Source organism: Dermacentor variabilis, chromosome 6 (genome assembly GCF_050947875.1).
Source record: "Dermacentor variabilis isolate Ectoservices chromosome 6, ASM5094787v1, whole genome shotgun sequence".
Classification (NCBI taxonomy): Eukaryota; Metazoa; Arthropoda; class Arachnida; order Ixodida; family Ixodidae; genus Dermacentor; species Dermacentor variabilis.
In genome coordinates, this window is record NC_134573.1 from 127,824,353 (window position 1) to 127,850,866 (window position 26,514).

Sequence of the window (26,514 nt, forward strand, 5' to 3'; positions counted from 1 at the left end):
CACACTCACGCAGACGCACACACGTACACAATAAAAGCGGAAAAGGACACAAAGCTGCTCACTGGTGTCTCGGAGACGGCAGCCGTATAAGCAGAGTGCATAATAGATGGCGCCACATTTACCGCGACACTGGAAGCTCAGGGGCTACACCAAGCGCGTATAGCATATGTGCGCATTGCTACTGCAAATTCAACAGTGTGCACCTGAAGCGGCGATTGATTGTATTAAAGGCACCGTGTTCAAGGGAAGCTTGAACTTGCCATCGCAGGGCTTTAAGCATGAAATGCTTTTAGCTCCCGTTGTCGGCAACCTTCAAGTGGCCTTGAGTCAAAAGCCAGAGCCGTTATCTGGGCAAGTTTGCGAGAACAAAACGAGATCATCCGGGCAACCACTCAAAACATACAGTAATGCGGTCTCTGGCCCCCAACCCTTTCTACAGCACCGCATTACATAGGCTAGTCACTACCTAAACAAGTTACAAAAAATATTGCTTCCGAGTTCATAATGTTTGTTCACAATATAACTCAAGCTGTAACTTCTGGTACGCTGAAGTTTTATTTGTCATTTCCAATAGCGACGTTTAAAAGGCAGATACAAGGCACTATATGCACTTAGTTGTCATCTTTTGGCACTGAGCGCTGAATGTCAGCGGCCCGCAAGTTCCACGGCGCAGGTTTTGCGTCATCTCGAGAGATGGCGCCACGCTGCGTAGCGCCTCAGGCGCCACGCAGCGATTCTACCCGCCGCGGTGGCTTAGCGGTTATGGTGTTGCGCTGCTAAGCGCAATGTCGCGGGATTAAATCCCGGCCACGCCGGCTGCATTTCGATGGAGGCGAAATGCAAAAACGCCTGTGTCCCGTGCATTGGAGGGACGTCAAAGATTCCCTGGTGGTCAAAATTAATCCACAGTCCCCCACTACGGCGTGCCTCAAAATCAAATCGTGGTTTTGGCATATACATCCACAGAATTCAATTAATTCTTCGTCTAGCTGGGCAGTGCGTTCTGCTTTCCTGGCGTCTTTCGCTGCCTGTCGTGCGGCCTTCAGCCAGTTTTCTTCTTCTAACTGGACAGCGTCCATATGGACCAGTGCACAAACAATCTAACAATCCTGAAACAATAGGGACCAGTGCACCAACAATCTAACACCACTCTATGGCGTGGTGCGGTGTGGTGTGGTGCGGTGTGGTGGGGTGTGCTGTTGCGAACATGCACTACACTCATTTTAAGGTTGTGGCTAGTATAATCTCCAACCAATCTTTGCCTATTGCCATTTCATCCTTAAATTTGTTCTCGATTACAGAAGGGCCAACAATTTTTTTCGTTTTACGTTTTATGCTTAGAGACATTAATTTTCTTGAACTGCGAAGCATTCTTTTTAGGAACCTGCATGGGATTGCTTTCTATTGACCTGCTACATTTTGAGCATCATAGTCTTTTTTTTCATAGTTTGAACGCACAAAAACGCTTAAAGGAAAGGTACTTAATAAGGAATCACAGGAAGAAGGGTATACAAAAAATATTTAAAGGAAAGCCGGCACATCCGACGCCTTGTGAGAAACGGTGTTATGCGAAACAGTGTGCGGAGAGACTACCAAGTTAACAAAATGACCATGAGAGCACTAAGACGTAGGCGGCTGTTTCATTACCTACGTGACACGCATGTCATGATCTATCGCTTATGCTGGTCATACACTCTTATCATGCTATGCGAATTTTGCTACATACCAAGTTAGCGAAACGACCATGAGAGCACCGAGAAGTAGGCGACTGTTTCATGACCTAAATGACACAGATGTCATAATATGCATGTCATGAGGGATCATTTATGTTCGTCATACAGTTTTGTAATACTATGGCAATATGGTACATACCAAGACGTAGGCGGCTGTTTCGTGACCCACATGGCACGCACGTTATGACATTCATGTCATTACCTATCGTTTATGTTCGTCATACACTCTTGTCGTACTACGCCAACTGTGGTACATATCAAGTTAACGAAACGACGATGAGAGCACCAAGACATAGGCGGCTATTTCATGACCTACATGACGCGCACGTCATGATATTAATGTCATGACATTTATTCGTCATACACTCTTGTCATAATGTGCCAATTTTGGTACATACCAAGTTAACGAAAGGACAATGAGACCACCAAGACGTAGGCGGCTAGATAAGGGTTGTGAAAGTGGCAAAAGTCCGCCTAGAAATGCTTCTTATTTAAAAACCCACTAGGCCAGAGTTCAGCACCGCTAGTAATTAGTACGCGATAGCGTATTTAGAGTGTGAAGTCTCGTTAGTATTGCGCGCGCGTCATCTTACACACTATCTTCTATCAAAGTGACCTTTCTAAACCTCGTATCTCTTAAAAACCCATGTTTCCGCGCACATTGTGACGCCCCCGATTGCATAGGCTCAACGCACCTCGAGGTTTCGCTTAGATAGGTCAAAGTGGGTGAAGTCCCTCTACAATGGTACAAAAGAATGGGTGACCGATGATGGGATCGAACCTCTGTCTGCCAGATCAGCTGCACAATGCTCGAACGATTAAGCCACGATCGAACGCATGCTTCGCTCATACCAGAGTTTCTCTTCGTAACGTCTGGCGCACGCATCACGTGCCAGTTTTTTTCGCATTGTTCCCTCGTGACAGCTAGTGCTTTGACACGCTGTGTTAGACGGTACTGTCTTCGGGATCGGCCCATGTTTTCTGTTAGGTACCTCCATTGCAGGCGAAGTACGCCTATATAATGCTTACACATAAAAAAGAAACATACGCATGTGCACAGGGGATATGTTCACCCGCCGATCACTTCCAATCCCTTTGCCAGGGATGTGCGTCAGGCTTCCAAATTACTCATGTTTGCTTCAACAACAACGACGACGAGAACGATAACAACAATAACAAGGTGCGTTTCCGTGCCCTTCGCGTCGTTTGTGGTGGGCGAGTTTGCTCTTGAAGCGCGCAACATTCACAACGAACTTCCTGGTTGGCTGATGAATTGGCTGGCAGCGCGATGGATATTTTGTTACTTGAACAGACGACGTACGGATGTGTTTTTTTTATATAGTACACTGCATATTCGCTGCAACATGTGCGTCGAGTGCGAATGTCGACTTTTCTCCTACATAGGTCACAGGTACGCTTTATTTACGTTTTATGCTGCCACTCGACAGCAAACTAAATTTTTTCCTGTTTTTCTCCGAAGCCTCATTCGTTGCGTGAAGCCTTTTATGGCTGCATTATGAGCACCGGTTGCGGGTGAAAGCTCATACACTCCATCTCCCCATTTGACGATCTCCAAAATAGTGAGCGCCACCTGGTGTTTTCAAACCACGTGCTCTCTCGTTCAGAGACGGCATTTCTCCCTCAAAGTGCTCCGCTCACCTCCTTTTCCAGGGAGCAAGCTCTATCACAAATACTTTAGAAAAATTACTACGAAAATTGTAGGTATACATCTGGGTGTGGGTAACAACGTATGTGCTGCCATTCGACAGGATCTGGCAGAATCGGGTCGTGTGCAGGAGTTCGCTTGTGGTAAAGACGTTAAATGGGAGCAATAGTTTGTTCAGCTAGTATATGGTCGAGGTTACGGGGTTAGGAATACCGTTGCTCGCGCATGCGCAGCAACATTTTTGCAAATGGTCAATTGCGTGCAGTGCGGCGAAAGCTACGGCTCACGTCAGCAAATCAGAATAAGAATAAAGGCTCCTCCATTTTCAGCCTGTAATCGGCCTCGGCGCGACACCTACTGAATGGAAATTTGTCGGAAGAATTGAATGAACGAGCTTTGCTGCCTTATTGGCATACGCTCTATTCTATTCAGCCAAGTTTCTCTGCACCTTCTGCACCTAATCACGGCGCACTGCACCTAGGCCTTTGATTCCCCGATGTGCAGCGGTGCACCCTGCACTCCAGTGCTCGATTGAACAGCGTGCAAGGCAAGGTGCCGCCGCGGTGCAGTGCACCTTTGAACCTTGCAGCGAGTGGGTGCAGCCCGGAACCCTATAAGTGGCACCCCCTGCACCTTTTCGTTTGTGGTGCCGTGCAACTTTTTCGGAATCGAACAAACCTAGAGGCGTACCTACCGGGGGTAGGGGGACACTTGCTTCCTCCCCCACTTTCGAAAGTGGGGGGGGGGCAAAGTATGTAGTTTTCCCCTTCCCCCACCCCCACTTTTGAAAGCGGGCACTTTCGGCTGCACGCTAGACAGGCCGACAAAAACCACAACTGAAGCAAAATTTTCTTTCTTAATAGAGTGACCAGCTAAGTAATGTCTTTCTTTGTGTTTGTGCCTTTGTGATTGTGTTTTGTGCGTTCTGGGAACTTCCCCTAGCGGACGGCGCGCGGGATTCGCCACATACGCTCGCGTTGTGGAGAACGCTTGGCGCTGGGCAGTTATGCCCAGTTTGCATTATGCCCAGTTTTTGGGACCGCTATGTCCGTATTCGACAACTCAATCAGCTTACTACATTTAGCCTGCGGGTGAGGGGGGAGGGTATGGATAAAGTATTATAATCAGCCGCGCCCAACGACTGGTGTGCCTTACGGCATGAAATCGTTGTATTATCAAATGCTGAAACTATTTAATCTCTGCTCAGATATAGCCTACATAGAATTGCATTCTCAATATGTTATCACCATCAAAAATATAATCGAACCTCTTACAGGTATAACCGTTAAATTTCATTGTGAAAATTCTCTTGGTCGAACGCGTCGAACAATACGCGAAGTTTATATGCGATCGTAAAAAGATTTGTAAGGAAGTGTTAGAAAGTATCACGCTGCTGCTATTAGCTAGGTTTTCCAATGTCCCAAGGGAACTCTGCGTTTCAAAAATTTTATACTTTGAAGGAATAGACAGCATTTTAAGTGCAATGTGTCACGTAGTTTTAACGTTTCTGACTTATGTAGAAGTATTACTGCTGTCCTTTTCTTTTTTGTGAATATTGCAAGTAATTTATGTTGATTGTACTTCGTTGCGTATAACCTCGACAATGCTATTAGCTTAACTATCGATACATTTATGCTATAAACGTACTTAAACACCAAGTACATTTCTTTGTGTAATTATTAAAATTGTTTGTAGCAAATGTGCATTTTTTTATGTGCGCTGTACCGATACTACTGGACGGGATCCGGGTCCTTTGTGAGGCACTCATTGCCTCTTGTCCCTGCATCATCTTGACATTTTATATAGTTGCAAGAAATAAGTGAAAATTCAAATAATGTTTCGGTCGCCCATGGTTCACCACGTGTGATTGATAAATAGGCCTATGTCTGTTAAATACAAATATAACTAACAGAAGCATTTCCAGACTATTTCACTTACTGTAATAGTAATACGCCACTAATAGTTGATACGCCTCTGCTTATTGGAACCCAAAATGGGCTCTCGTCACTGATTGGCTGACTCGAGCCCTAGCAGCGTTCGCTGCACTGCCTAGCGATGGGAGACGGTGTATAAACGCCAACAGCGGTACCGTTTGGAACTCGACCTTAGCAACAGCGAAAGATTCCACTGGTGCATCTCAAATAAACGTTAGTGTCGGAATGTACTCTCGTAGCGAGATATTATGCCGTAGCCAAGTGTTGTCGTTTTCTCATTATTTTCTCCCTGTTCCTCAGCGCTGTGTTACAAGACCAAAATGTTATCTTGTAGCCATCAGAAAACAAAGAAAGCAAAGTAATTTTTCTTTAACCAGCCGCCTCAGTCCTCGACCTCTTTACTTGCAGTGTGACAAATGACTTTTATCTCAAAGCAGTTTAAGAAATATGAGTGTACAGGTCGACAAATGAAATCAATAGAACCGCAGCCCACGATCAACTATACAAGCTAGTATAGTGACCGCTTATATTTACCTCCGTTACCTCACGAATTGCTATGTAAGTACATGGGAACGGAGAAATTATTTTTCTCGGCTTCCGCTGCACAGAATTCGGGAGGATTGTTGCGCATAAAAGAAAAAAAAAATGAAGTCATGGTTTAATTACTGTGCGCAGCAGATTTTTTTAGGCCCTCAAAATATTTTTCAGAAATTTGTGAAAATAACAAAATTTAGGATAACTGAAATGATATTTACAACCTTGTAGGTGAGCAATAAAAAAACGATATCAATATTCTGCAAACTGCTTCTATTGAGACAATTAATGCAGTTAGAGTCGATGCACACCGCTCTGAAATACGAGTATGTACACCGCTCTGAAAACTTTCGTGAATTTTGTAACAATTTTGCCTAAGCTGCAAACTCACGTATCACATTCGTCTGCTTCAAACGCTCTATAACGGGTGCAGTTTACAAAACTGAGATATCCGTTTTCGATGCAGAGTTGCGTATTTGTGAACTTTGTGCCTGGATTTTTCTGGAATTTACCGAAATCCGGCAATAAAAAAAATTGAGACCCAATTTGGCTTTCTGTAGTCGGTAGGACTCAGCCTTCTTTCTTAAATGTAACATATTTTATTCAAATTGGCTCAAGTTGAATAACAATTGTTTTAGTTGATAAGAGCTTTTCTGCGTTTCACATGTATTTGAACAAAAAAACGAGAGTTGGCCACGAGCTAAAGTTTCCTCTTTAGCTCCCGTGTGCTTAACCGTTCCTCCATCCTCCTCCTCCCCTCGTTTAAAGTATATCCGACTAGACAAAGTCGTTCCATGCGGCAGCGTTTCTTTTGTCGCCTCCCCTAGATCCAATAGTGCCGTACTTGGCACCTAGTGCGATGGATGACCAGCTACAGCATTCCAAGTCCGAGAACGAGGTAATGGGCTTGAATCCCGGACGTGTCCGCCGCATCTCTACGGGTGTAGTATGTGTAATTCACGTAATTACACGCACTGGTCTTGTAATTATATCTACCTGAACCTCTAAGGCAGTCAGGAATACCGCGGAGCCTCTCACTACGGCGTCCCTCGTATTCCAATTGGTACTATGGGATGATGGGATGTTAAAATCTATCTATCTATCTATCTATCTATCTATCTATCTATCTATCTATCTATCTATCTATCTATCTATCTATCTATCTATCTATCTATCTATCTATCTATCTATCTATCTATCTATCTATCTATCTATCTATCTATCTATCTATCTATCTATATATCTATCTATCTATCTATCTATCTATCTATCTATCTATCTATCTATCTATCTATCTATCTATCTATCTATCTATCTATCTATCTATCTATCTATCTATCTATCTATCTATCTATCTATCTATCTATCTATCTATCTATCTATCTATCTATCTATCTATCTATCTATCTATCTATCTATCTATCTATCTATCTATCTATCTATCTATCTATCTATCTATCTATCTATCTATCTATCTATCTATCTATCTATCTATCTATCTATCTATCTATCTATCTATCTATCTATCTATCTATCTATCTATCTATCTATCTATCTATCTATCTATCTATCTATCTATCTATCTATCTATCTATCTATCTATCTATCTATCTATCTATTTGTGAATGAATGAGTCCAAAATCAATCAGCAGTACTCAGCGCGCCTCACCTGGCCACAATGTTGAAGTCCCCCGTGGCGTTGGCCGCGCGAATGCCGGCGAGAAGCCCCTGCACGGTGACCGACGTGCAGAAGCAGACCACGACTCGCGCGCGGCTCGTTCTGTTCAGGTTGCGCACCGCCGTCAGGTAGTCCTCGGCCGTCCCGCTGGCCGGAACGCCCAGCCACTGCGACACGCACACGTTCTGGCGTACGGCGCGCTCCGCAAACTCCTCCAGGCTGCTCTGGATGGAGCTGTCACCTGCGGCCAGGAGCGGCGGCGGGAAAGCGGTGTGAGCCTTGCAAAACAATTGTTCCAAGGTGAGACGTCGTGAGCGCGAGGACAGTGTTTACATTAGTTTCGGTGCAGAGGCGGACGAAATTGCCATCACCGCTTCGTGGTTTGTGTTGCCAATGGGATGGGATGGGATGAGATAGATAGATAGATAGATAGATAGATAGATAGATAGATAGATAGATAGATAGATAGATAGATAGATAGATAGATAGATAGATAGATAGATAGATAGATAGATAGATAGATAGATAGATAGATAGCGAGGAGCCACTCAACCTTCTCACATCTGTCAATTGACTTTCGCGTGTGACAGAGCAGGAACTGGGTCATGGTGCACGCTCGTTGCAGCTGGCAGCTCACAGCGAGAGCAAATGTAAAGTGTAGACTTGGGCAAGGATGGCTCTTGTCGTCACTACTACGCATGGTTTACTAAAGAGAAACTGAAAGATGGCTACGCTAACTGGAGACACAACGGCTACCACGGCGAAAAAGGTCGTTCTAGCAATATGACAAAAGAAACGGCTTTCAACAATCGGTCAATATTCGTGGATAGGATACTGATGCTATAGGCTCGCTATTCAGTGCGGAAAAATCGGGTGCTATGTTGTATAACGACGGCTGCAACACCATTGGTGTACAGTGCTCGGAAGTGCTTCTAGTGGGAGCTGTGAATACCTTGATGTACAAGTGTGAGGCGGTCGTAATTAAACTTCTCGAGAATTTTTAAAAGATCGCCCGTGGAAGTTAGCATAGTTTTTGTCACTGAACTGGACTATTCGAAGAGGTGGACATTACCAGCACGAGAAATCGAAACACATATTCGACTAATTACCTTCACTAGTTAACTCCTTAGTGAATTACATGACGGCACTTATTGCAATTTACGAATTGTACCCGGCGAGCTTGCACAACGCATCCATTTGAAATTAATTTCCAGGAGGACACCAGTTTCGAGACACTGTTTCCCAAAGTGTGGGACCAAATACACGGGCGTTCCAGTTACTTTTGTGCTTCAATGCCTGAAAGAGCTTCTTGATAAAAAAAGAAAAGAAGAGAAAAGAAAGTGGAACAACAATGCATTCTTACGGCGAGTTTGATGGCGCATATCTCTAAACTGGTGTCTTTGTGGAAATTCTTTCCAAGGGGATACGCCTGCGAAGGTCAACGGCCGCAAATAACAAATTGCAATATGTGCCGTATAGCAATTAATTCAAAGAAGTTAATACGTCTTATTATATAGTTGAATGTGTGTTTTGCTTTCTCGTGAAATTACTGGCCACCTCTCTGAATATTCCGGCTTAAGGACAAGAATTATGTTATCTGGAACAGGCGCTTTTTAAAAATTTCGGGAAATTACCTTAAAAAAATTATGACCACGTATATTGTCATCCAGTGAAAAAATGGTCACTGCCAGAAAGCATAACAATTAATGTGCGTGTGATGGCAATGATTACAATAGAGAACAAAGAAAGCAAGACAGAGAGAGAGAGAAAAGCAAAGGACAGGGAGGGTAATCAGCTTGCCCCTAATTTGCTTCGCTACACCGGAGGAGAGGGAAGCCGAAAGAAAAAAATAATGCGAGAGAATACAGGAAAATAATTGGATCTGATGCGTGCGCACTCATAACAACGTTCACCACGCATTCAGAGGCGGTCGCAGAGCCCAGTAGTCCTAAAAAGTGCAGTAGGGCACCGGTGGGTTTCCGCGCATATGACGGTGAAGTTTGTTTCCAATATATTTTCTTCCATGAATGCTATGTCGTTCACTCTAAGTGATACGCAGCGTATGTTTATCATCATAAAAAGAAAAGCAGTTGAAAATTATATGTACTATGGTCTCGTCGGGACAATCGCAAAAGTTGCACGAGGCCTTGTCCATCATGCCTTATCCATCACAGCACAATTTTTTAACAGGGAAGGCTACTGGTACGTAATAAATGTATCCAGAATCTTCCCTTTTTAAAATCCCTGCCTATAGCACTCCGTTTATCTCTCTCTCTCCCCATGTATGTATGTATGTATGTATGTATGTATGTATGTATGTATGTATGTATGTATGTATGTATGTATGTATGTATGTATGTATGTATGTATGTATGTATGTATGTATGTATGTATGTATGTATGTGTGTGTGTGTGTATGTATGTGTGTGTGTGTGTGTGTGTTTGTGTGTGTGTGTGTGTGTGTGTGTGTGTGTGTGTGTGTGTATGTATGTATGTATGTATGTATGTATGTATGTATGTATGTATGTATGTATGTATGTATGTATGTATGTGAAATTTATTTTTCAAACGGCTCATTATCAGGGCCGTCGTCGCTAGTACACCATCCGGGGGATTAGCCAAGAATAGGCACATGCCCAGTAACACGTAGTACCTACTGCGCCAAGAGTAAGTAGCCGAAATATAAAAATAACTTTAGAAATGCAAAGAACTTAGAAGATAATCCGCAAGACCGACAAGGACGAGAGGACTAGCGCAAACTATCAACAAATTTTACTTCCGTCAGAGTCGTCCATATAAGCACATTATCGCACGTGCGCAATAAGACTGCACACATAAAAAAATGCTGACATCTTTGTGTGGCTACTTAGCGTATCTTGATCGACTATTGCGGAGTGTCTAGCGAGAGCAGTGTTCTTAAAGGTTTTAGGTATGTCGATTATTTTTTTTATATTGCTTTAAAGAAGTCTGCCGCTTTAAACATTCACAAATGTGTTTATTCAATTTTAGCAGCCTTTCATCAGCACGGGTAAGGCCTGTCGTGTACACAGGAGCTTCCTTCGCGTAATTCACTTCACTTCTGATATTTACGCCTCGTTTTAAATAGTGATCATTTGTGTTGGTTTTATAGCCCCAGAGCACAAAAGGAATTGTCGCCCTATAATTCCGCGCAGTACAAGTTAGTTAAACGAGGGGTCGCTAAGCCTTGACTGGGGCATGTTTTCAAGGAGTCGGGCCCCCATGTGCACAAAAGTTTCAATGATCAGGTAGGATTGTTCGGTTTCGGCCGGTTTTTCCCTTGCACGGTGTTGACGGTGGTCGCGCAAGCACCTCTGCGCAAAACAAAGTGCCCGTATGAAGCAGTTTGCATTGCTACGAACCAGGAGCGGGCCCGATGTGGTGCCATACCCGCATCGGATTTTGCACAACCTCAAGAAAATAGCGAGTGGCTACAATGTGCTTGTGCGTTTTTTTTTTCTGCCCCACGCAAATTTGCTGGTCTCTGCCGGTGAATTGCTTCCGAGAGGAAAAAAAAATTTGGTGGAGGCCGCAAGAAGAATGCACGCTCAGGTGTTTGTAAAATGAGCATTGAGTGTTTATGAAATTACACTGTCTCGTGGCGAGCCGAAGCAGTTCCCACTGCTAGAGAACTGATGGAAATGTTTTTTTTGTAGCGCCTATAAAGGTAAAGCATTCGTGAGCCATAGGTAGATAGCGAGGAGAGATTGCGTGGCCTGCTGCAGTGGCGTATTCTTGTTGTAGATGTATCACCATTTCTCGCTTAAAAAAAAAAGAACGTTTTTTGCCTTATTGCCCATGTGCGACAATGCGCTTATATATAGAAGAGTCTGAGCGAAATAAACTTAGTTGAAAGTTTGCTCTAGTTCGTGTCATCCTTAGTCGTCTCATCTTTATCTGTCTTGGGCTTTTGTGCCCCTGTCAAGCGGGCAAGTGCACTTACGGGGAGTGCACTTCGGGACCTTGAGTGACACTTCACGCGGTGCTGAACGGGAAAACAGAGCGCACTCGCACAAAAAAAAAAAAAAATGGCGACAGACTAAAATTATGTTTTTTGAAGATGTAGATTAAAATAAAAAAAACTTCTAAAAAGCGATTGCTTTAGTTGTACTATAAATAAAAAAACAATCTTAATCTGTATTCACTCAAGAAAAAACGAAAATATTTTTATCATAAGAGTGTTACGAGTCAAGGCCGGTCAAGTCGAATGCCTAGCCAGTCCAGAACAAAATGGTGGTGTGCGACGAGGCGGCATTTGATCCTGCTAGAACGGAATATCAGCGAGTTCTGTTCTGATTATTTTGTTAAAAGCTGTTCAACAGCTAGAATGAACTTCTGTGTCCTTTTTCTATGCATTACATGTTGTATCGATGAAACCGCTGGCGGCGAGGCTACGGACTTAACCAGAAAAGTGCATTCCGTGAACGCACTCCGACCGGAATGCACTCTTCTGCGAGTACACCCCGCTTGCGACATTTAGATTTGGGAAAGTACACTTAAAACCGAGTGCACTCTCCGGAAGTGCACTTAACTTGCCCGCTTGGCAGGACTATAACTTCCTCCTAAGTATTATGAACCAAATGTCCACGCGACAAGTTCTGTTACTTTAATAAAATCAAAGAAGCCGCGGAATATCATGGATTATCCCATGAAGAGGTCCCTGTGCTCTACGGATATTTATAAGCCGACGTTGTATGTGCATGTTTTATATCGCCGTTTAATATTTTGTTACGCAGAACACAAATGGCACTCACTGGCACTATACTTAGTGGGTCAATTCCGTGTAATCCGGCTTGATGTGTTCTACTCCGCGAGACAGCACCGAATGATGCGAAACCCGGGAGATTATGAAAAAAAAAATAATGTTGGGTTTAGATATCTCCAATTATTGCCACTTTCGTCATCTCTAAAAGGTGTTCTTATGAAAGGTTTACATATTCGGAAATTGTTGATTGTGCCAGGTTATACGTGACTTCACCCTATTCAGCTGGCATACGTGGAGAGGTTGACATTACTTGCACGATACTGCAGTGTGCAATTAGTTGCTCAGTAATGTTCGACGGCGTAACCTCACATTTAGGGTAGTTTTGAGAATTGGCTACACTCACAGAAATTGACGCAGATCACTATGAAATACATACATGTTAATAAGTATCCTGAGCCTAGCTCCAACTTCGAGATGGCTGATCCCAAAAAGTATGCCGCGTGCAAGGGCGTCTGCGAGAGCATGCAGGCGTTTGGTGCGTTGCGACAGCGCGGACCAGAGAACATGGGAGTCGGACCATCCCGGGCTTAGCCGTGCGCACTTTAACCATGTCACGGGAAAAGCGGGGGTCTGCGTCCCGTATCGGAAATTCCCGATGTTGCTACCCAAAGCGCCTATTTGGTGTGTATGCCCAAGGGTTTGGGAGAAACACGCTTTTCCAAACATTGAGGCCACAGAAAGGCTGAGCACCTGGACGAGAGCGCGCTTGTACCTATTTTACTGGTATGTACCCGGCAGCAGCTGCAGTTTACCACACCTAGCCGCCGCGAACGCTCTACAACGAGGCCGTTTGTGGTTGGAAACACTCATGTTTCACTTAACTTTTTTTTTAGGAGAGGTGGCGGCTGTGTACATGGCACGCAGCCAAGGCCCGTCTGTGCGTGATGGTGCTGTCCGTTATGCTCTTGAAGGGCATTGTTTTCAAGACATTTCACAGACGAACTTTCTATGAATGAATGAATGAATGAATGAATGAATGAATGAATGAATGAATGAATGAATGAATGAATGAATGACTTACCGTTTACGGACTACCGGAAATGGCCGACCTCTAGCGGTGCTATTTTGTGGCGCTCAGTTAAACTGGAGCCCAAAAAGATCAGTGCAACGACAGCGTTGTAGTTAGCGGCCCCGTGTAAAGGCATAAGCAGTAACGGCTAATAACGTGTATTGACTTTTATTGTTGCGGTGAGGGCACCTGCGCAACAGAAAAGCGCTGCTCACACGTTCAAAGTGTCACAAACAAAGAGTCCCGGGCTATAACTGCTAACGCGGCTGTCATCCTGTGTTCAATCATTATGTATTCTAGCATTAAAACGCTACAGTAAATGAATGAATGAATGAATGAATGAATGAATGAATGAATGAATGAATGAATGAATGAATGAATGAAGTTCTGAAGCTTCTCCGGCCACTCGGATTGCGCGATATTTAAAGTCACGCGACGGAGTTGCGCAAGGGTTCGAAATTGAGGTGATTAGCCTCAAGCAGGCAATTTGAAAGAATGCAGGCAACAGAAGAACAGAGAGAGGGGGGGGAGGGGAGGACAGAGGCGCTTGCTGTCAAGCAGTGACTCATTCGCAGTGGTGTGGCATTTGAAAGCACGCGACGACGTTGTACCATGGTACGAGGTTGTTCTGAAGTCAGAATCCTGAAAAACCGTGACACTAGACCACGTCAGCAGCAAAGGAATGCTGTGTAGACCAGTGGTGACAATACTTTTTGACTAAGCCTCGAGACGATCCTAACTCCATGGTCGACAGATGCATATCAAATACGAGCGCTACGGCACTCCCGAGATTTCTTGAGTGATAGTGTTGGGAATTATTGATTACATCTGGTATCATCCAATATAAGCGGTTTGTGTTTATCCTATGTTATGTTCCTTGGCGGGCCTGAATTTATGTACCTTTCTGTGACCGAATTCGCGTTTTTCTTCTGCGAATCTATGGCCAGCTGACTTAACTTTTCAGTGTGTTTTATGTGACGTTTCTTGTCAGCTGTCTTTAGTGCATTTATGTAAGCTGGCTTTGCATTCCAGTATACTTTTAGTGACCCGTATTGTGAGTTGTTTATCGCGCATTTAGAGTTGATATTATGTTCCCGTTTGTTTGATGTGACCTCTGTTGTGAGCTGTATTTAATGCCTTTACGCTATCTAACATAAAGTATGACTTGTTTTGTTCTTACCTTTCTTTTGTTAAATCTTAAGAAATGAGCATCTAAAGAAAATGACAAATAGTGCCACTGTGTCATAAATGTAATGTAGTAATATTGACAAAATATTAACGAGAAGGTCGGTACACAGGCAAAAAGCCAACCTCTGCTTAAAGCAGAAAGTGAAGTTGCTATACGCGTGCCACACAGAAGACGGATAATTTGAAATACGAGTAAAGAATATGATAGTAACTGGCTACAATAGCTCTTTGTCGTGTAATGAGACTCACACAACATGATGTGTAATAAGGCTCTTTGCCACGAGCTTTGCACGTGCTGCTCGGTTCTCCAGGACCATGCAGTCGTACATAATTAATAAAAAAGAAGACCATAGGTCCAATTACATATCCTCCCATAACAAATGCAGGCGCTGCTCATAGGATGCTTCTCTACGGTCAGAAGTTCATCAACAATATTTGAATTAGCGACCACATGGCCTTACGATGAATATAGTCAGCCTGTTCTTACTTTCAATAAACCATTTTGTTGTGTTCAAACATCCTTTCTTTCTGCTTTCTTGCTTTTTCTGCTTTATTGGAAGTCGGTGGCAATTTTTCGTTAAGAGCTACTTTCATTCAGACGACCGAGCTTTTTTGTGGTTCTATTTCTAGAATTAGGAATGTATGTTACACTTGTGATATCATCCTTTTAGCCTTTTTTTTGCTACATATTTCATGCAACTTCAAGTAAACCGGCAGTTCACATAGCACCTGCTGTGTATTTCTGCTGTTTATTTTCTGCAGTCAGCACTGTTTCAGAATAGCGTTGCGACCTACTGTCATTTTTGGGTGGGTAAGCGATCTGGTCACTAACCTGACGCGAAGCAACAGCAACCACAGTTACCGCGACTAACAAATGTTAGCAGTTTTTTTCTGGGAGTATACATAGGGGTGGAGGTGTCCGGATGGATTTAGACCTGCTGATGTTATCTTAGCGTGCGTAAGTATCTCGGTACATGAGCGTTTTCACGCTTTGTTTTCGTCGTATAAGTGATGGCGACGTATGGTCAAGCCTCTCATGTGGCATGGGCATGGCACCATCCCGCAGTGATTTCTTCTTTGGAAAACCAGAAAGTTCGTCGCGCTCAATTTGTACAACACCACAGAGTGAAGGATGAATGCTGTATGTTATAGAAACTATGCTTGAATAGCAATGGCAGAAGGCACTGGTGACAACGCGGGCGGACAATTGTCCTCATATCTACTGGCATTGAGTAAAACATCGCTCGATGCGTTGTAGCTAGGTCTCGGAAAACATCAGCTTACTACTATGAATATGTTCAAGTGTGTCCTAACAAGGCAAAAGTTCCCAGGAAGATTGAGATTTCAAATGTTCGACAGTGGTCGAACAAGGGATGTCGTTAAGGCCAACGTTTCGACAAAGGGACCAGTCTTCGTCGGGGTAACAACTGCTTTTCTTCGGCAGCATTCATGTACGCGTAGCTCATCCTCGCCCACTTTTAATGGGGGAGGAGAATAAGCTGGTGAGTACAGTAGGGTAAGGGAAGGCCAAGTGTTTAGTGTACAGGAAGGTGAGCAATTGCGTACATAAACGGCTGCCAAAGAAAGCAGTTGCTTCCCTGACGAAGATAAGTCACCTTGTAGAAACAATGGCTCCAGCGACGTTTATTGTTCGACGACTATTGATCACAACGGTATCCACTACGACAATTCACGCACGGCTATGAAACTTTCAACGAAACGTTCCCTCACCTTCCGTGTAGACGACCGAAAGGTAGGTCCAGTTGAAGTAGCACACAAGGTCTACCATGGCTCTGGCCTGGGCCTGCTCCATGGGCACTAGACTGACATAGAAGCCCAGCCTGCTCCGGAGTCCCAACTCCTGTCCCATCGTCGAGTAGCCGACCTCAGGAATGCGGAATAGGCTCAGCAGGCTGTTTACCTCCGAAGCGCCGGCCGCAGCCAGCGGGCCGAGGACGGCCACCAGGTTCTTGGGCGACTCCTCTTCTTCGCACTCCTCTGAGCTACGGCGCTGGTACGGGTACGGCTCCTCCTGGTACTCGGCCCCGGTCCAGGCCGAGAGCGGGATGTAGTGCGAGGCCTGCTCCAGCGCTATGGGCGAAAACCAGCACGAGTCTCGTATCTGTATACCCAGCGTCGAGTTGGGCAGCAGATCGTCTCGACTATTGATCTCGTCGATGGCCTGGAGAGCCGCCTCTACCCTCTGGATGCCCGGTCGCTCCCAAGTCTCTCCGCAGAGCCTCGTCACGTTCTGGCGCGTGTAGGGAGGTCGATGAACGGGGAACAGTGCGCCGATGAGGAAGTCTTCGGGTTCGTTCGCCTTGTAGTAGTAGGTGATCGAGAAGCACCGAGCGGCGAAGAGGGCCAGGGTTAACAGCGGCACGAGAAAATCCAAGTGGCTCATCACGCCAACCTCAGCTCCTCGAGAGCGGACGTGTACAGGGGCGTTTCAAGTGTCTCTAAACGGGTCGTCTGCGAGTAGCCCGTCTACGTCTTTTCTGTGCCCTGACCTGGCGAAATATATAAGCATCCTCTCGTAGGAATCACCAGACCTGTGAAACAACTGATTTAGATCCTAGTCTTCTTGAACAGATGGTAGCTGGCGGACCGATCTGTGGCAGACGATACATAGTTAGAAAGGGTACTAAGTGGGACCGCCGTTGCTTACTACGCAGCGTTTTGCCTTGCTTTCACAGTGAACAAAGTGGTGCCTAACAAAACTGAAAATTTATAGATGGCGTAAACAATTTAAATAGGCTTACTCGTCTGCGTGTCATGTTCAGGGACTACAGATTTTTCACGTGACGGCTTTTGCTGCTTTCGTTCAAGGAGGCACGTGTCCCATACCTCAGCCTGCACATTTAGCACCAGACCGAGCGGCAGTTTTTCAGCAAACTCGAGGTGACCTCCCCAGTTTACAATGCCCGGCAGAGCCTTGACGATAATTGCTGTGACGCAATTCACACGTCTGCACTCACCGACCCAAACGAAGCTCTCATCGGAGCACGGTTGCACGTATTCCGAGGAGCACGCCACTTCTTTCGTTGTAGCAAGAAGCACGGAACGTTTCCCGCAGTGTCGTTATTGAAGCAGATGCAGCACGTAGTGCAGTATGGGCGTCGTAATTTGCGGAGCACACCCGAACCACAGGTCCCTATCCCCGCCACCGCTACAAGCCGACGTCTGCCGGCGTCAAACACTGCTCGGTACTCTTCGCTCGCACCTACATGCACACACTCACTCCAAGCCAGCACAGCCAGAGTTCCTCCGCCGTTGGTTCCGATGATTCTGCTCGCTCATCGCAACCTTTGTTTTGCGCGCACGTGCTGCACAATTACCAGCGTCGATGAAAAAAAAGAAAGAAATAAAAACAAAAAGAAACAAAGAAGGCAATGTCATCAACTTCCGCGTATTGTCGACGATTGTCGCTTAATGTCCTCGCGCGCGCTCAATTCGTGATAGAGCGCGTGAGTCACATGTGTCGACTCGACCCTCACTCTTCCAATGTCGGACTCCCAGACTCCGCACTCGACGCCATCTATGGGCCTCAGCGCGAGCTTACGCGGGCAGGTGTGTTTCCCTTGTTCAGGCAACGCCAGTGTCACTCGTTGCCTGCGTATGTTCACGCGCGGCGTTCGAAAGAGGAAATTTTTGTGCTTTTTGAGTACTTTCAGTGCCTCTGGCTTGCCGTGTTTTATGCGGTAACGTCCTTTCCCTGAAAACCAAGCACGATTGAAAGAGAGAAGTACGGAAGGAACTGAGCACTCCAAGAGCATCGGAATTCGTCGTCGAGACCTGTATGTTTCGCTCAATTGCCAGACCCCTTCAATGTTTGTTATTGTGTGTTTTTTACAGTCTATTTCTCCAATAACCAACGCAAGCCGCTTAAACGAACCTCCCGCGGATGTTGGAGCGAAGCAGCCTGTGACGTTCGTCGGACACGCATCGCTGCTCTGGCTTCGCCATATGCGCGCGCTCGCGTCGACTTTGGTTTCGCATTCCTCTTTATTTTTTTCATGTTATTGTTTCAGCCACCACCAAGGCCGTGTTGGGGAGTGTGCCGTTACGGTATGTTCAGCGGTGCCTGACCAAATTATTGCCGAGGGTAGTGCGTACGTGAGGCTCTAGTGAGAAGGAAAAAAAGTACACGCAGAATCTCCTGTGGGAGTTATCCAAATGATGCGCAAGCATTTGCTACCAATCGCCCGCTGTCTCGTCGTCGTGTGCTGCTGTGTTTGGTACAGTAGCGAGAAACACTGCGAAAGAATCGCGAAACGGAGAAGCGTGGTCTCAACACTGAAATGCTGAGCTCAGCATGAGATGACGACGAAGAGGCGGGTAGTGGTAATGCTCGCTCATGTTATATGATGGTGCGTTTGGATGATGCCACTGCTTCGTGGAAGTAGAGCGCTGACCGATGCGTGCTGTAGTACGTGACGTAATTGAACATTGCCACGTTTGGTAGACCGCGCACGAAGACGTGGTCGATGACGTTATCATCCGCCTGTTTGATCACGGAAATTCGCAGCGGGCCACCTAGTGCTAGAAAAACATTCAATGCAGCGAACACGAGGGATGAGCCATATACCTTCTCAAAAAACCACTAAAAAGTCACTGAGACAATAAAATTTCCTGCGGTCTGTTTTCCGCGTCGATATGAACCACTCTCGATATGAACCCTTATCAACTTTGGTATGCTGTACACCGGCGGCGGATGCGTATGGCGCGGCGGCGCAGGCCTTGTCTTGAAAGCGATCTGCGATTGGCGACAGAGTGCACCGAGTGCTGATAGCTTCGTGTGCGTCGTGTTCTCGGCGCTTAGTTCGAGTTGACACGAGAGGCAGCGAGAAGTACAATTCACTCGCTGCTGCGGCTCTTATCTCGAAAGCGATCTTTTACGTGACGGAGGGATGGGTTTGCTCATTGGGCAGGCATAGAAATTCTTACACATTTAAAAGATACGAAGAAAGGAGAAGAGATACCGGAACGACAAGAGATTGTCAGGGATTGAGCCCGCGCTCGCCACCAGAGGGCTTTTCTTACACGAAAAATGTGCGGCTTTGCAAATTTTCTAAACAATAGCGACGATGGAGGGTAATAAGAAGCGGTCAATAACTATCCGTGCTTTGAGAGCGAATACTTAAAACGAGCTCAGAAATGCTTTGTGAGTACTCAAGTCATACATCAAAATCAAATCAAATCAAATAATTGATTGTTTCCTTTCCTTACAAAAAAGAATGGGGCAACCGTGGTGGCTGGTAGAGAAAGGTGTCATCCCGTGGTAGCTGGGTGAGGTCAGCACTATTCTCTAAAAATTTGTTTAACAGGCGGAGGAGCACGTAAGTTATTGATTGAAGGTGATAACTGTTTTCTGGTGTAGGAACAATCCAGGTCTCCGGACAGCGTGTGTTGTAGATACCCTGCGTTTTCTTTAACATTAACAGGTCAACGTAGAATGGAGTTATTGTGTCTATTAGCTAAGGAGTATGGTTGCACTAGGCGGTAGTTGCAGAGATGATTAATTTTCATCATTCGATGACGGTCAAACATCTCTTGAGCTTGAGAATTGACGCGATCATAAGTTTACAGTGCTGAATGCATCCTTGTTTACATGCAAGGTGGTCCAGTGGGACTAGGGGCCCATGCAACAATGAAACAGCGCTCACACGCAGGCAGATCCGTCACTTTACGCGTCTCGACAACGGCCTTTGCGATGCCACCAACTAGATAAGCAGCTTTAGTCCGTTCGAAACGGCCCACAGGCCGTCTTCAACAGCCGCAAAACCAGTTGCCATCACTGCGTGAGTGAACGATATATATATATATATATATATATATATATATATGTGTGTGTGTGTGTGTGTGTGTGTGTGTGTGTGTGTGTGTGTGTGTGTGTGTGTGTGTGTGTGTGTGTGTGTGTGTGCTTTGTGATGCCAAATCCGCAATGCAAGGCATGGGTTTTTCTTTCATGTCTGTTCCTTCTTTTTCTCTTTTTTTTACGGAAAGAGGACATGCATATGCTCTGGGACAAAGACGGTCCGTGAAAATGCACCTTAAAAACCAATCAACTTGACGGCTATGAACGATGGATCATGGGCAATCCGTTTCATAAGTCGCTGTTACAGTATCCGCATGAGACGGGCCACATATAATTTCATCCCTACATTATGTCGCGTGGCAGTCCAGTCGGAAAATGAAATAAAGAAAAGCTACAAGAGGCCAGTGTTATACCCATGGCCATAAACGCCGCACAACTATTCCATCTTGCGCAACGAAACGGTCACTGAGTAACTTTCCAGCGGGCACCCGGACACTGCAATATGCCTGCAACGAGCCTGCCGATGCGGATACGAGAATCGCTTTTTCCGAAGCCGCCGAAGTAAAGACCTCGTACTGACGAACGGATGCAAACTCTTTGCTCGCTTCGCTTATGCGAGAGTACAAAACAGGTCACTTGGTTCAAGCAGATCATCGTTGCAAACGCCTGCGATAAACAGACCCCGACAGCTAGGGCTTTTCGCCTCCAAGCTTTTCGCCTCCAGGCAGGGGTGGCGTTCACAGCCTCGTGACGTGTTGTACGTGCGCAGGTGGAGCCCTTGGCAATCGCATATAGCGGTGGCAGTGCAGAGCCGGCGATTGTATGCTAAAACGCGCGTTTTTTCTGATCAGCCCAATTAGGCGTCATTCCAGGAAGAGGGCCTGCCGCAGTGATCTCCAGTCACCCATTACCTGCGTCAACCGAACCCGCCCTATGTGCCTGGAAATTTCCTATCCTCGTCACCCACTGTAATCCTCCGCCGCCCTCGAATATTTTCTTTTCCTCGCATTCGTTCTGCTATATAGCTATCCTTGAAAAGAACAAAGTGCCAGTACTAATCCACAGCGGCGAAATTTGGAAGGAATAAAAAAAAATTAAGGAGCCTGCAGCGAGCACTGAAAAGAAAGAATGACAAACATAACGATAAGATAGAAAAACTTATCACGTTCGAGCAGATAGTGTTCTAGTTGAGATTAGGAGGAATAAGCGGAATTGAGTTGGTCACCAAAAGCACCTTCGTATGTTTTTCACTAGCGAACTTTCCGCTTGGTAGTAGTGGTTTGTATAACACATGGCTCCAGGCATTTGCGTTTCAAGTGCATTGTTGAGGCAATAGTTGTCCTCGCAAAGTTTTGCCTCTGACATATTTTAGTACTAAAAAAATTCTGGTGTTTTTAAGTGCCAGAACCACGATATGATAAGGCACGCCGTAGTGGGGGACTTCAGATTAATTTCAACCAGCTGGGGTTCTTTAACGTCCGCCCAACGCATGCCCCCCGGGCGTTTTTTTTTCATTTCACCTCCCATGGAAATGCGGCAGCCGCAAGCCGGGATTCGAACCCCTCGCCTTCGGGCGTCGCCATGTTTTAGTATATCCCACCATTATTTCGCAATCTATCTGTCGTCCTCGTAGTACACCTCATCAGTCATTGGCATAATCTTATTACATATAGATTTTATGCGCATTACAGCGAGTGTTTCTTTAGGCTCCTTTACAGCCACTTACATCTGTACTTCTCGAAATTCATTGCGGCAAGTGGCAACTCGTTAGCACTCGCCTGGCGCTCTTTAGGCCATGGATACTTCGCACTTGTGCCACAAAACACCGCATTCATTCATCATCCCACTTGACGGCTTGCGCTCAGAAGCATCGATTTTGCGGCTCGTCATGTGCTACGTGTAAACAATTGGGGAGCCGCAGTGCGTGTGCACCCGTCGATGACGAATTAAGCGATGAAATAGCGAACGTGAATCGGCGTTTTCGTTTCATTCGAGTCCGGACGCAAATTACCGCGGCGCCAATCGTTCACACGTTTTGACGCGCCTATGCTGCAGGTCTACGGACGAATAGTTATGTGACGAAAAGTGAACGTTTTTACAACATTGAAGTCTCACAGCTTGTGTCCCTTGTTGCACGGGCTTTTGACGCTGTCGTGTAATCTCAGTGCAATGCAGTCGTTTAAAGCGTTTGAAGCACAGTCAGCTCCGAAAAAAATGACGGTGCGCCGATGCGTAGCTGAGCTTTTGGAAGCAACAGCTAACTGGTTAGAAAAATACCTTTGCGGCATCGTTCTACTTACGGGTGCAACCAGAGATGTGACGTTCCATGTTATTCTCCTTTCATCACGCCAGCGTTCTGACAGCGCGTGTCCGCGGCCATCGAGTGAGATGTGTTCACGTTTGTCTGTGCCCGCGTGACACCGTGCTTGTTCATTCAGTTAGTAAGCGAGTGCTTATAGCCGTTTATACAGCTAATAAAAAGACTAGATGATTCCTAGCCCTCTTGCAGTTCGCTAACCGTGGCTGCTGCTGTATTGCTAAATAGCTTACTTAGAGAAAATAAAACGATCACGTGATTAATGGTAGGATTGACCCTCGGTCTGCCAGTGTAGCAGCTTGATCCTGTAATTAGTCATCACGCATACATATACTTATTTCGGGGCAGCGCCAAGTAGCTCTGGCTTGGGCTCCCTCCTTGACCCGGGCGACGAGACTGCGTTGGTCGTCCAGGTCATCGGAAGAAAGCTTGGCCTCCCACGTTTTAGCTGTCGTATGGATCTGCGATGTGTTGGGGCGCTCTTCTTGCGCTTCTATGGGGCGGCCTTCTTTGGAGTCGTCTTGTGGAGCTTGTGAGGTAGGGTCTGCGGACGTGTCACGCAGTGGGAAATCCTAGACCATGCGTTGCAGGGTGTCTGGGGCGTCGCAATGGGGGCATGTGTACGAGTACTGCGTAGGATATAGTCTGTGCATGATTATTCCGTGTACGTAGGTGTTTGTCTGTAGGCGGCGCAGATTGACTTTCTCCTCTTTGCTCAGATTCCTGTGTGATGAAGCGTACGTTCTTCTGCTGAGTCGGTGGTGTTGCAGAAGCTCCGAGTACTTTAGGGCGATGTCGTCAACGTTGGTGGCCGGTCTAGTGTGGGATGGCAGGAAAGCCCAGCTGGTATGCTCGCGGGCAGCGGCGTGTGTCGCCATATTTCCTGTCATGCTCTGATTCCATGGAACCCAGTTTATGTGTGTGTCGGGGAGCGGGGCGCGTGCGATGTGGTTTCTAAGTATTTTGAGTGCGGTTTCTGATATGCGTCATTTTTGATAGTTGCGAGCTGCTGCTTGGGAGTCTGTTAGGATTACTGCTACTTCAGGGCAAGTTGTTATTGTCAGAGCGATTGCCGTTTCCTCTGCAGTCTCGGGGGCTCTTGCTCGGATGGTGACAGCTGCAAGTTCTTTGCCTTGGTGATCCGTGACACTTAGAGCAAAGGCGTTTTGTTTAATATACCGGGCAGCATCGGTGTACCTCGTATCAGGGTCTCTCCCGTATTTCTTGCTAGTGCCCGGATTCTACTTTGCCTACGCTCCTTATGGTAAGTTGGATGCATATTGCGCGGTATACTTGCAACGCTGATACAGTCCCGGGCTGCAGGTGGAATTCTTGCTTTCTGGTCTGTGTGTGCATTGTATCTTTCACTGTAGTTGAGCTAGCGCAAGACTGCACGTCCGGTGGGTGTGAGCTTGAGCCGCTCTAGTTGGCTGATTTTATGAGCCTCAACAAGCTCTTCCCACGTATTGTGGACGCTCAGCTCGAGGAGTTTCTCCGTTGATGCCATGGGTGGGAGGGTCAAGGCTACTTTGCCTTTCGAATGACAACATTGAGTTTCTTTATTTCAGCCGGCTTCAGCGTCAAGCAGGGAGTTCCGTAGGTGATACGGCTAGTTAGGAGAGCTTGAATTATGCCTACTGTGTCGTGCTCCTTGAGTCCGTTTCTTTGGTTTGTGATCCTCTTGACGAGGTGCGTTACTTGTGACAGTGTACGTTGGAGAAGCGGGAGAGCGGCCGTCCCTGATCCGTCCTTGTGGATGTGAAGTCCAAGTACGCGAAGAGAGTCGACTGTAGGGATCTTGGCTGCATTGAGCGAGACGCTAGGATCGGGTTCGATATAGTTGGGTGGTCTTCCTCGTGTCCGTGCTCTCAGGACGAGAAGCTCCTACTTTTCGGGTGCGCATTTCAGACCTCAGTCTCGGAGGTATATTTTGATAGTATTGACGGCTTCTTGTAGATTGCGTTCTTGTTGCCAGTAGTAGGTGCTTTGGTCCAGAGCGTGATGTCGTCGGCGTAAAGGGCATGACATTGGTTTATGATGGCGTTCAGTTGTTTCGGTAGCTTGATCATTGCGATATTGAAAAGGAGGGCTGAAATAGCTGATCCTTGTGGGGTTCCTTTGTTGGGTAGCTGAAATTTATCATTGCGGAGGTTGCAGACGCCTGCTCTTGCGGTTCGGTGTGTCAAAAAGCTGCTGATGTAGTTATAGACCCGAACTCCGCAGCCTGTTCTTCAAGGTTGCGGAGAATGGCTTCGTGGCTCACGTTGTCTAATGCGTCCTTTACGTCGATTGCCAGGATTGATGATTTGAGTCTGTGATCGAGGTAGTCAAGCAAGTCTTCTTTGAGGAGCAGGAGTACGTCCTGCGTGGACAGATGTCGGAATCCGAACATGGTGTGCGGCAAGTGTCCGTTGTCCTAGAGGTATGGTGTTAACCAGTCGTGCACCATGTGCTCGAGGTGTTTGCCCACGCAAGATATGAGGGAAATGGGACGGAGGTTTTCGATACGAAGGGGTTTGTTGGGTTTGGGGATCATGGTAACCTCGGAATGCTTCCAGGCTGCTGGTAGGTTCCCCTTTTCCCAGCAGTCGTTGTAGTACTGTAGCAGTTCTGTAGCGGCAGATTGCGGGAGGTTGCGTAGAAGCATATTAGTTATTCTGTCCTGGCCGGGACTGGTGTTTCTAGTGAGTTTGGCTAAGGCTGCGTGGAGCTCTGCCTGGGTGAATGGTCGATCGAGATCTGGGTTTAGTGCACCGTCGTACGTCTTCCCGCTCGCTGATGAAGTTGGCTTGTCACTGCTAAGTTTTTGCTGAAGCTCACGAAGGAGATCATGCTCCGATCCAGCGTGATTGTGGATCAGTCTGCGGAGATCTTGCCTCTGTTGCGTTTTGGTGCGATTGGTAGCTAAGAGAACGCGTAGGAGATGCCAGGTTTTCTAGGTGCTCAATGTCCCTTGTATGCTGTCACAAAGGGTGTGCCAGTTTTGCCTGCTAAGTTGCTCCGCGTAATCTTGGGCCTGTATGGTGAGAAGGGCGATTCGTTGCTTAAGCTTTGTATTGAGCATTTGTCTCTTCCACCTCTTCAGGGGGCTTCTTTTGGCCTCCCAGAGATGAAGGAGATGCGGGTTGACTGCGCGGCTGTTGGCACTTAGTTGGATGCTCTTGGTGTGGTTTTCTGCGGTGATGAGAAGGCCCTCGAGCCAATGGTCGATGTCGTCGATTGTTGTGTTGCCGCTGAGGTTGTCTCTAAAGGACTTCCAGTTTGTTAGTCGAGCGACTCCAGTCTTGGTCGGTTTCCGGTTATGCGCGATGTCAAGTTGGATAATGTAGTGGTCGCTTCCGAGCGCCTTCGAGAGTCGACTCCACTCGGCCCAGTGGACGTTTGCTGTGAACGTAAGGTACGGGTTTGTGACCCTGGAGACACTATTCCCTACTCTCGTGGCCTGCAGTGGGTCGTTCCAGAGGGTCAGCCTGTGTTGTTGAGCAGTGTCGTGCACTCGGGCTCCCTTCTTGGGGGTGTTTGGATAAGCCCACGCTGTATGTGGAGCGTTGAAATCTCCTATTATGACAACTTGATGGCCTTTCGTGTGTTTCCTGAGTTCACGGACAAAGTAGTCGAATTCCGGAAGTTGATCACGAGGAGGGCTGTATATGCTGGCGATAAAGAGGCTTTGCTGCATTTTTCTGTCTGGTATGATCTCCACTAAGGTGTGCTCGATGGGGATGTCTTCTATTTCGTGTTCCTGCGTTGTGAGAGCTTTTTTGGTTAGGATGGCTGTGCGTTGAGCTTGTGTATGAGCGGTGTGTCCTTGAAGTCGAAAGTTGTGGTTATTGGTTTCCTGTAGGGCAATTAAA

At 46.4% G+C, this 26,514-nt stretch overlaps 1 protein-coding gene across 1 annotated transcript in view; it reads right to left on the reverse strand.

Annotated features, from left to right (window-relative positions):
• LOC142585196 (metabotropic glutamate receptor 1-like) overlaps positions 1 to 18,001 on the reverse strand; it is a 34,772-nt gene extending 16,771 nt beyond the window's left edge. The window contains exons 1-2 of the mRNA XM_075695758.1: positions 16,257 to 18,001; positions 7,537 to 7,786 (exon numbers count right to left, since the gene is read on the reverse strand). Coding sequence (XP_075551873.1) covers positions 7,537 to 7,786; positions 16,257 to 16,929 — 923 coding nt within the window. The 5' untranslated portion in view covers positions 16,930 to 18,001. The remainder of the gene's footprint in view (positions 1 to 7,536; positions 7,787 to 16,256) is intronic.
• Positions 18,002 to 26,514: the final 8,513 nt, after the last annotated feature.